The 12,326-nt window shown below is 41.1% G+C and overlaps 1 protein-coding gene across 1 annotated transcript; it reads left to right on the top strand.

Annotated features, from left to right (window-relative positions):
- The first annotated feature begins 10,275 nt into the window (after positions 1 to 10,275).
- Positions 10,276 to 12,045, top strand: nr0b1 (nuclear receptor subfamily 0, group B, member 1). Its single transcript, XM_017458732.3, has 2 exons — positions 10,276 to 11,034; positions 11,412 to 12,045. Exons 1-2 carry the CDS (start codon positions 10,419 to 10,421, stop codon positions 11,651 to 11,653), a joined length of 858 nt encoding a protein of 285 aa, XP_017314221.1. The 5' UTR covers positions 10,276 to 10,418; the 3' UTR covers positions 11,654 to 12,045.
- Positions 12,046 to 12,326: the final 281 nt, after the last annotated feature.

The following is a 12,326-nucleotide window of genomic DNA, read 5'->3' as shown; positions in this document are numbered from 1 at the left end:
TATAATATTGCAACTGAGGAAATATTTATTTAACTCAGGGTAGAACAAAGTGAACCACAATGTAATTTCACTTCATCCTAAGACAGGCATTTCTGCCCCAAGGCCCAAATTTGCTAATCGTAAACTCATTTACAAAATATTATCTCACCAGCAGTAATGTTTCTTGTCTTTGCTTATTCGTTGCCTGCTCAGTTCACAGACGCACATGCAGTGGGGTTTATCAGCAGGGTCATGGCCAGGAACCGTGCTACCGGTCTTTCCCATCATGGTCACGAACCCACGGCTACTGGTCTTTTTCATCATGAGCTTTAATCAGATTGGATTATTTTAGCTTTAGGAAACTAGCCAGGCATCTCCGCTGCTCCTCTGTACACTCCTCTCTCTCTCTACATTTATAAATGTATTACAGCCGCACTTTCATGTTTACGGAAATTAACATACGTAACTATTCTTATAGTTTTTCCAAAAATAAACATTTTTATTAAGGCATACACGCAACAGTAAACATATCAGCTATGTGGTGCATGCTAGCACTGTACTACAGACAGTTTGTCCTGTTGGATGGTGAAACTCTTGTAAAATTAAACTGTTTTTATTTTAAGATTGCCCTGCACTTCACTCCATCCGTATCACCCTCAACCCTGACCAGTTTCCCAGTCCCGGCTAACGAAAAGCATCCACACAGCATAATGCTACCACCACCATGTGTCACTGTGGGGACGATGTCCTCAGGGTGAGGAAGAGTGTTGGGTATCTGCCAAATATAGCACTTTATACCAATGCCAAAAAGCTGTTAGAACCCCCTTTCCAAATGTTTGTCCAACAAACCTTTCGGGGAAATTTTAAAGGGAATATTATACTGGTGTTTTATCCACTCATGAAGCTTTGAACAGTGAGGAACTGTGTATAGAGCGTAATACGGGAGTGAAGAATTCAAACTGAAAGTTTTGTGTTCTAAGTTGCAGTATTAGACTTGTAGTTGATGGAACCTTAAACGTGGCACCTCTACTTAACATTAATCAGAGGTTCCCAAACTTTTTTGGGCAAATGATCCCAAATTGACACTATGAATATCTGCAGCCCCAAGCCTTGACCACCTACATTTTTAAAAAAAACTTCCATGTATATACTTTATGACTACAGCATCATTCAAACATGTCAGTAACATATGCAAGTAAAAGACAAAGAAATGTTCTTTGCACTGAATTTAGTGGCGAGGATAAACTTGTTAATGTCAGTACACACGTATACACTTGCAGTTTTTTTTTAAGCCACAGAAAACATTGCACAGTACTCATTAAACATCCAACATACATTTGATAGTATATTGATATCAAGACACATGACAATAAAACACAATCAGAAGGTCATGAGTTTAAACCCTGCACTGCCAAGCTGCCACTGTTGGGCCCTTGAGCAAGTGCAATGGCAACATGCTAGGAGTAATCTACTCACTTTTGTGAGATGCACACCAAAACCAAATTCCACTCCCCACTAATCACACCATGTACCGACCACAACACGTGAAATCATGCAATACTGTCACCCCAGGCACAGCGGAATGGAAGCCTCCATGTTGCCTAGGGCAATGAATTTGTAATGAATTTCCTGGTTACACAACTGCACTATTTGACCACGTAGTACACATTCATAGAAGGGAATTATTTATAATCGCACTATCCGGGGTCACCCAGATGAGGACGGGTTCCCTTCTGAGTCCGGTTCCTCTCAGGGTTTCTTCCTCATATCATCTCAAGGGGTTTTTCCTCACCACCGTCGCCTCTGGCTGCTCATTAGAGATAAATTCATACATTTAACATCTCTATCCTGAATTTATATATTTCTGTAAAGCTGCTTTGTGACAATGTCCACTGTTAAACACGCTGTACTAATAACACTGAATTGAATTGAAAAGTCTTCAAAACACTCCAGTAGGATTCAAAAGACTCCAGGAATATAAACACAATGGGTTGGTGAACAAGAAGCAGATGGAGCCCCACCCAAAAATCTAAATGTCCACCCTCAGAGGGCAATCCGAAATCTCCGGGTTGTGTTTGAAGTTTCGTCAAATACCGATATAAGCTAGATCGTGATCACTGATTATAAAAAAGGAGTGCTTAGTGGAGTGCATTTGGATCTCTCCAGCTTCTTCAGAGTGGCCCCTTGGTTGCTTTGCTGATTAATGGCCACTTATCTGGTCACTGACTGTTGATGGCCTGCAGATGGCCTCCATTAGTTAGAGGCACACGCGCACTATATTTTAAAATGTTATTAATAGACTTATTTGTGCCTCTCATTCAAGTTACATGTTATTTGAAATGGACAGGATGTACGCTAAAGAGATATATGGTATACAACCAACATACTTCTCATAACATATTATTAAACGTCACTATAATTGCGGCCTACAACACTATATATTTATATATATATATATATATATATATATATATATATATATATATATATATATATATATATATATATTTTTTTTTTTACTACAACCTAAAAAATATTGGCTGTAATATTAATTCTTAGCAAATTAATTATGAGCATTGACAGGGCCATTCTAACATATTGTATGTCTCAATTCTTATTATTTTGTAGTCCACCTGGCAGTATTAGACTGTTAGTGAATGGGATCTTAAACGTGACACCACTTCTAGAATGACAGAGGTTAAAGTATTATACGGGAGCTTCACATGTCAGAATTGGGGCATGTGTGGTTCGCACATTTGCCTCCTCCAAGGTTTTGGAAGTTTGCATGTTCTTTTTCTCCAGGTACTTGTGCCTGTCCAGGGTGTAGGGTGTCTCCTGCCTTGTGTCCTGAGTCCCCGGGCTAGGCTCCAGGCTCCCTGCGACCCTGTGTAGGATAAATTGTACAAAAATGGATGGATGGTCTATAAACTCTTACAACAGTAGGAAAAGTACTATGGGTTGGTGGACACAGGTGGGATACACCGTTCCTTGTTTGACACAATTCCTCATTCCACAGTGCAACAACAAACAGAACCAACAACAAAATAAGGACAAAGACACATAATTAAAACAAAGAATAATCAAATTTATAAGACATCATATAGTAGACTATAAATGTAATAGTGCAATGTGCAAATGTATAGTGCAAACTGTTTCCTGCACGAGTGTCTGTGTGTGAGGTAGGAATCTCAAGTGTCCTCGTTCAGTAGCCAGATTGCCGGAGGGTAGAAACTCCTGATGGTCTCTCTGTGTTGCTTCTCAGGATCTGGCAGCACATCCCTGAAGGAAGCGCTGAGAAGAGACTGTATCTGAGGTGATGAAAATCTTTGACAATTCTCCTGGCTCTGGTCCTGCATCACTGGATGTAGATGTTTGTGATGCAGTAGAGAGAAGTCCTTCTCCACTGCCTCACCACTCTGGAAAGGGCCTTTTATTCCTGGGCTGTAGTGCCTCTGAACCAGGCTTCCTGTGTACTCTCCACAGCCCAGTGTAGAAGGCCCTCAACACCCTGTTGGAGTCTGAATCATGGCCACATAAGGTGCACAATTTATACACCCAGTGATGATATAAGGTGTTTTAAAGGTAATTATTGTTAGTGTTCACGCCTTTGTTGTATAATGCCTCACAAGACCTAGACTGGCTAGTTCTTCAACCCTCGCGAACGTCACCAAGAACAGGACGTCCCTCCATAACTTATAAAAGGACAAGACAAAAACTTACCAGGGAGGCTGCCAAGAGACCAATGGCAACATTAAAAGTAGCTGCAGGAAGTACTGATTCCTCTCTGTATCTGACAACAATCTCTAATATTTTTCACAGGCCTGGGCTGTGGAGTAGGGTGGCAAGATGGAAACACTCACAAAAAACATCCAAGCCCAAATAAGTCACCCCAAACCATGTAGCAAAAATGTAATGTTCTGATGTGACCAATTCAGAAAGGGATAATTATTAAATATAATATATAATCATGAATAGCTACCATACCAGTCAAGTTTAGTGAAAACCTTCAGGTGTCTGCTAGTAAACTGAAGATGAAAAGGAATTTCACCTTTCAGCATGACAGTGACCCAAAACATACACCCAAATCAACAAAGGAATGACTTCACCAAAAGAACACCAATGTTTTTGAATGACCTAGCCAGAGCCCAGACCTGAGTCTTTGGGGTGATTCTGTGCTGAATCTGTATAGAGGAGATGCCCTTGAAATTTAAAGGATCTAGAATGTTTTGCAAGGAAGAACGGGAAAATATTGCCATGTCAAGATGTGCCACGCTGATGGACTCTTACCCAAAAAGAATGAGTGGTGTAAAAACATCAAAAGGTGCTTCAACAAAGTATTAGTTTAGGGGTGTGTACACTTATGCAACTATTGGTTTTTTATCATTCCTTTTACTCCAAAAAGTTTCATTTAGTTACTATTATTACTACTACTAATGATGATGATGATGATTAATATTAATATTATTATATTTATACAGGTGTGGGGATATGATTTCCGACAGAGACTTTACCACTTCAGGCTGGATAAGGGCGTCTTTCTCCAGATCCATAAAAAATTTAATCACCAGAAGAAAACAATACTTTAAATTATGAGATTCCTTACAATGAACTCTGTACTTCTCTCAGTAATGACTAATTTGACACGCATGACACCCCCCCCCCCCAAACACACAACACGAGAATCAAATGAATTTCCTCTCCCAAAGCTCTGTGAGTTATAGACAGAAAGACCGAAGCCCTTGAAAGGAGGACTTTTCAATTTGTAAGTCTCTCAGCCACAAGGTCGCCTCGGTTTATGGGTAAAGTTATAGAAGAATGCAAGGAGAAAACCAAACTAGTTACTATAGTAACAGCAGGACTCATAACACAACAGGGAACTAGAGGAATTCAGGAAAATTTCGGGAAAAATCTTGGTTTTGTTTTAACTTCATTTCTATGTGTATGAAACCAACTGCTTTACATGTTTTAAGATCTTCAAGGTTGCTGCTGTTCATGTTCACCAGTTTTTTATTCTCATGACCTCATGACAACCTGGCTGACATGTCTGAGTGTGTCGGAGCAAGGGAAGGGCTATAGACCTACAGTGAAAACATGTCTGAGTCTGACCACTGCTATATGCATTGTACCTGGTCTCTGATAGCCCATATTATGCAACACGTTATATGTACAATGAATCTGTTATGAGGTAGAATAAGTACTGGGCCTCGTGTACACTTTCCTGTTATTCCAGAGTAGTAATTACATACAGTAAGTTCCTAATGTAGGTAGAAGTGTTATAAACCACTACACATTTTCACTAGGCAAACAAATCACTAATACATAAATATAAAGGAGCAGGAGGCAGAGCCACAGTATATAAAGCTTATACAATCCCCTCCAAAAATATTCAAACAGAGAGGCCAATCCTTTCATTTTTTGCAATACACTGAAGAGAACTCAAAAATAAATATGATACAATCAGATTTTCAGTTTTACATCTAGATGTATTAAACAATTGGCACCCTGTCCAGGGTGTACCCCGCCTTGTGCCCGATGCTCCCTGGGATAGCCTCCAGGTTCCCCCGTGACCCTGAAAAGGATAAAGCCGTATAGAAGATGGATGGATGTATTAAACAACTTTGAACATAGCCCCTTTGGTGTCAGAAACCCCAAATTTTTAGTGAGCAAAAATATTGGAACTTAAAGTCTTAAAGTATATTAAAATAAAGTAAATAACACTTAATATTTGGTTGCATATTTCTTGCTTGCAGTAACTGTACCAAGCTCAAGCCGGTGACCCATTATCACCAAACTGTTTTTGTTTACTGATGCTCTGAAATGCATGCGCGATTGCTTTAAGATCGGGTGATTTTCCCCTGATGAAGTCCTTTGTTGAGTTTGCAGTGTGTTTTGAGTCATTGTATTGCTGCATGATGAATTTCTTCCTTCTTAGATTGGATGCACTTCTCTGTAAATTGGCATACAGGATGTTTCTGTAGACTTCTGAATTAATTCTGCTGTTAGCATCATGAGTTCCATCATCAATAAAGATTAGTGAGCCCATTCCAGAAGCAGGCATGCACGCCCAAGCCATGACACTACCTCCACCATGCCTGAGCAAGATAAGCAGATCCTGTCTTTCTCCACACTTTGGCATTTCCATCACTTTAGTAGAGGTTATTCTTGGTTCCAGAACTTTTGTGGCTCATCTCTGTATTTCTTTGTGAATTTCAATCTGGCCTTTTGATTCTTACTGCTGATGTTTGAATTGTGTGGTATGACCTCTATGTTTCTTCACTTGAATTCTTCTTTGAACGGTGGATTGTGATACCTGCCCTGTGGAGGTTGTTCGTGTTGGTAGGCAGAGGTGACAAAATGGTTCCAGCTCCAGGTTACTGATCAGAAAGTTGGTGGTTCAAGCACTGGCACTGCCAAGCTGCCCATTTAGGCCCTTAATCCTATCTGCTCCAGGGGTGCTCTATCATAGCTGACCATGCCACCTCACCCTAACTTACTAACAAGCTGAGATATGCACTGTGTTTTAATGTATACAGCATGTGACAAATAAAGTCTTCTTCTGTCACTCACTGTTGTTTTTGGGTTTTTCATCTCAGAGTGTTTCTGTCATCAAATGCTGTTATTCAATTACGACAAAAGAAATTACGCCATATAAGCAGAAGACAGGTCGGGCTGTCTGCACATAGCTATAAGCCATAAACAAATGCCTCAGCTGACAGAAGATTTAGTGCTTGCTTATTATCACTGATATTACACTGGTGCTTGAAAGTTTGTGAACCCTTTAGAGTTGTCTATATATCTCCATAAATATGACCTAAACCATCATGATGAGTCCTAAAACAAGACAAATAAAACCCAATTTAACAAGTGAGACAAAAATATTATACTTGGTGATTTATTTACTGAGGAAAATGATCTAATATTACATATCTGTGAGGGGTAAAAGTGTGTGTGAGGATCAGCAGTTAGTTTGAAGATGAAATTAGAGTCAGGTTTTTTCAATCAATGTGATCTCAGTCAGGTGTGAGTGAGCGTCCTGTGTTATTTAAGGAACAGGGATCTATCAGAGTCTGATCAAACGCATGTTTGAAAAATCATGTGTGAAACATGGTGGTAGTAGTATCACAGTTTGGGACTGTTTTACTGCATCTGGCCCAAGATAGCTTTCCATCATTGATGGAACAATTGTAATCATGACGTTGACTTAGCTATTCCAAAACATCAACTTTATTCTTCTTTAACTATTTTTGGTGGAATGACTTGTGTGCTTTGGGTCATTCTCTTGCTGCATGACCCACTTTCTCTGGATATTAAGTTCATGGACTGATATTTTCCTTTAGAATTTGCTGGTATACTTCAGAATTCGTTGTTCCATCAATGATGGCAAGTTGTGCAGGCCCAGATGCAGCAGAACAGGCCAAACAATGATATAATGATATTACCACCAGCATATGACATGTCGCAGAAGGGATAAGGTTCTAATGCTGGAATGCAGTGTTTTCTCCAAACATAACCCTTCTCATTTAAACTAAAAATTGTATTTGGTCTCATCCGTCCACAAAATATTGTTCCAATAGCCTTCTGGTTTGTCCACGTGATCTTTAGTAAACTGCAGAGCGGCAGGGATGTTGTTTTCAACATTAGACAATGCGAGAGAGGGCTTTAGTTGTTTAGAAGTTACCCTGGATTCCTCTGTGACCTCGTAGACTATTACACGTCTTGCTCTTGGAGAGATCTTTGTTGGTCTCCGCTCCTGAGGAGGGGAACAATGGTGTTGAATTTCCTCCATTTGTACACAGTCTGTCTGACTGTGGATCGGTGGAGTCCAACCTCTTTAGAGATGTTTATTTAACATTTTCCAGCCACATGAGCTCTTACAACTATTTTTCTGAGGTCCTCAAAAATCTCCTTTGTTCGTGCCGTGATACACTTCCACAAACACGTGTTGTGAAGATCAGACTCTGATAGATCCCTGTTCTTTAAAAAAAAGAGACACTCACTCACACCTGATCATCATCCCATCGATTGAAAACACCTGACTCTAATTTCACCTTCAGATTAAACTGCCAATCCTAGAGGTGCACATACTTTTGCCACTCACAGATATTTTCCTCAATAAATAAATGACCAAGTATAATATTTTTATCTCATTTGTATAATTGGGCTCTCTTTATCTACTTTTAGAACTCATGTTAAAAATCTGATGTTTTAGGTCATATTTATGTAGATATATCGTCAATTCTAAAGGGATCACAAACTTCCAAGCACCACTGCACATGTATTCTGGCTGTATTAGTCAATTATAGACATTCCCATACAACTCTATTATATTCAATTAAAGAAATGCCTGCTGTTCAGAAGTTCTAAGTTCACCATCGCTGAGAGTGACAGGGGTTCTCAAACATCTTCAGCCAGACATCGCTTTAACTCCTCATGATCGTGATGTTCCATGCAGTTACTGGGAGCTTGTATGTTGTGAGCAGGGGGGCTCTGTAGAGATTTGTTGAGGTGGAGACGTTACAGTGAGTAATGAGGTGAACAATTAATATGCTGTTGCATGACAGATCATAAAATGATGGTGAGAATATGGTAGAGAAGAGAAATGTGCTGCAGAAATGCTTGAACATGCCGTGGATTGCATTCTCTAGGCCCATGAATGTCATGAGGCTATCAACAATATCGGTATGTTTGTGGACAGGGCCTTAGACTCTAGCTAAAATTCTTAGACTGTGATACTATACTGTTTTGTGTGACTGTTGTTAGGTCAATTCCAATTTAAGTTAAATTACAGAGGGAGCAGGGACAGGACAACATGAGCCTTGGTCGTCAAGGTTGAGTCTCCAAGTCACCCAGAGAACATGACCCAGAGAAGAATGCACACAGTGTTACAGAACACCATTGAGAGACATAATCAAAGGCAAAATTCTAATTTCCCAGAGATGCTTGCCTGTCAGACTTGAAGACCTTGAACAGAAGCTCAGTTGGATACAAAACAGTGAGTGAGAGTGAGTGTGTGTGTGTGTGTGTGTGTGTGTGTGTGTGTGTGTGTGTGTGTGTGTGTGTGTGTGTGTGTGTGTGTGTGTGTGTGTGTGTTTGGTAGGGGAGGGGATAAAGAAGGCTGTGAAGTCTGTTTACATGACATTGGCCTTGATATACATGGTGAAAAAAAAAAAAAAAAAAAAAGGAGGGGGGGTCTCTTTCAAATAATTCAATTGTGTAAGTTCACATTTATCTCACAATATTCTAATGTTCTGTGGCCGTTTTCATGCCCTACATGCCAACTTGTCCTTCAGGCCATTCAGATCCGAGAGCATCGCTTTGATATGAATTTGTCTGTCTCTCATACATTAGCACAATACGTTCAACCCTGGGTTTCAAAGTTTCTCTGAAAATTTAACATCTTTTGTTTTGTTAGCATCTTTGTTCTCTTATTTTATGCCAACTCTGAAACAAGTACCCACAATCAAAACAAAGTGGATGTGAGAGAAATTATTTATGGGGTTTATGGGCATTAATTCCCTTTGGATTAATGACCATGACAATTTTCTGAAGATTGCTTTCGATAATGTCTTGTTTGAATTGAATTTTTAAGACCGAGAGAACGCAGCAACACTAGTCACCCAGAAATAGTAACACACACTGTTTTTCTCTAGATCACAAAAACATGATCACACATACACTTAAACACAAACCTGACATAATGAGTTCACAACCCTATAATCACCTACATATCACCCGAGAATTACCCTATAATGCCCAGGACAAAAGAAAGAATGCTCAGAATCAAGAGTGAGGCAGGGCGTGTGGTTCCTCCCCTCTCTGGGTCTCTTGACACCCCCCACCCCCCCACCCCCCCTTCAGAGAGCCTGAGTGGTATAAATGTACGAATGTATGACCCTAATTAAAGCTGGTTTGGAAAGAGATGGAGAACAAAAGTGCGCTTTTTAGTGAGTGAAGTGCCTCCAGAGTTCCCCTCCTGACTAATCTGAAGTGTCTGAACTTCTTTTGTGCACTACAGAAAAGAAATACTTGATTAGAACTGGTATTTGACTGAATAAAACACACACACACACACACAGACAGACGCGCGCGCGCGCACACACGCACACAGTGAGTGGTTATTTTTGCAGTGGCATTTTGTATATATGCAAATGAATTTAGAATATATTCGGAACTATACACACTAACGCATGCATGAAAGGAAAGAGAAACCATAAAAAGACTATTCAAGCAAAACGAAATATTAGAAGACAATATACCGCGTCAAAACTGATGATGATGGTGATGGTGATGATGATGGTGATGATAGAGTCCTGCCCCCAGTGTTATGGGATCAGCTCATCTATGCGTGCGTCAGAGTGGGTGGTATCATCGGGAGCGCCGTTTAAAAACTCTTTAACTAGTTGGCGCTGGGGAAGGAGGACGCGCTCACCACGGCGGCGATGCATGGAAGCGAGCAGAAGAAGAGACCTCTGTTCCAGTCAGGACGCTCAGCGAGCATGGCGCATTCGGAGACCTGTGAGTGCGGCGGCGAGCGGCGCCACCCGAGCATTCTCTACAGCCTGCTGAAGAAGGAAAGCGCGCCGTGCGCGTCCGCGCGAGCGCCTCGGAGCGCCAGGTTCGCCGTGTCGGCGCGCACGTGCGCGTGCGGTGTCGCGAGGCAGGTAGCGCTGCGCTCTCCGCACGCAACGTGCGCCGCGGCCTCGGCCGTGCTCGCCAAGACGCTGCGCTTCGTCAAGAGCGTGCCGTGTTTCGGTGAGCTGCCCGCCTGCGATCAGCGCGCTCTCGTGCGCAGTGGCTGGGCGCCGTTGCTTGTGCTCGGAATGGCGCAGGACGGACTGGACTTCGAGACGCGCGAGAGCGCCGAGCCCAGCATGCTGCAGCGGCTCCTCACCTCCGCCAGCCCGCGCGACCACGCCGCTAATGTCATTACCGGCGGCGGAGGGGTGGCGCTGGCCGAGGCGCAGGGCATTAAAGCGTTCCTCAGCAAATGCTGGGGCCTCGACATCAGCACCAAGGAATACGCCTACTTAAAAGGAGCCATTCTGTTTAACCCAGGTGAGCAAAAGTTCAAGTAAACATTATAACACAAAACAGCTGGAAAAATGTAGTAGTAGTAGTAATAATAATAATAATAATAATAATAATAATAATAACAATAATAACAATAATAATAATAACAATAATACTAATCAATAATAATAATAATAATCAACAACAACAACAACAATAATAATAATAACAGCAATAATACAATTAAAATGATTTGATGCCTTTCTCTCTGCTACATAGATATATTCTAATTCTTATTCTTACTATATTGGATATCTAAGCTCAAGTGTGTAGTGCGTAGATATCTTGTACTATTTTGTGTCTGTGTGTGTGTGTGTGTGTGTATGTGTGTGTGTGTGTGTGCGCGCGTGCTGTTTTCACAGACATTGCCGGACTGCAGTGTCAGCACTACATCCAGGCTCTGCAGAGCGAAGCGCACCAGGCTCTTAATGAACATGTCAAACTGATTCACCGAGGAGACACCACGAGGTTTGCCAAACTCTTCATTGCCCTCTCAATGCTACGATCCATCAACGCCAATGTCGTAGCAGGGCTCTTCTTCAGACCCGTCATTGGCACAGTAAATATGGAAGAACTTCTCCTCGAGATGTTTTACGGAAAGTAGAACGCCGCACGCCTTCGCAGACCTGACAGGTCTCATATAAGAGGAACAGTGAGCAGAGACAGTGGCCAGACGCTTTCACCCACACAAATTTTTACACATGCTATTTTTGTACAATATTTCCTTGGACTGTTTTTCCCTTATTGCCTTCTGAGTTGAACTCATTGCTGAATCCAAAATTTGACTTTATCCTCTTGTGGGGGAAATAGCTTTACATTGTTTTCTTCAACTGATTAGCTTTTCTGTGTTGTTTTGTACAGCCATATTATGAAACAGGCTATTTATTTGAGTATATTTAAACTCTAGAAACTGTTCCAGGGCTATGTTTTTATTGTTACATGACATGACCACAATGAACGGTGAACACACATCTATAAATTCCAACACAACCTTTATATCGTTATGGATTCTGGTTTTCTGCACTGAAAAAAAAAGATTGCAAATCGAAAAAAAAAAAAAAAAAATAGAAAATAAAAATAAATGAGAACGTGAAAGTGTCTTACCAGAAGAGGGCAATGTGAGCTCACAAACCTGGAGCTCTGAAAGCAAGGCAGTAATACATCTCAGCAGAGTACACCTTCATATTTATATTTCATTATTTCAGCCAAAATGCAGATCAGTTTTAACAAACTACCATTTGACCAAACAACACGCGTGAGCACAGGCGCTGGAGTGT

Source organism: Ictalurus punctatus, chromosome 27 (genome assembly GCF_001660625.3).
Source record: "Ictalurus punctatus breed USDA103 chromosome 27, Coco_2.0, whole genome shotgun sequence".
Lineage (NCBI taxonomy): Eukaryota > Metazoa > Chordata > Actinopteri > Siluriformes > Ictaluridae > Ictalurus > Ictalurus punctatus.
This window is presented reverse-complemented; position numbering and strand designations above follow the sequence as displayed.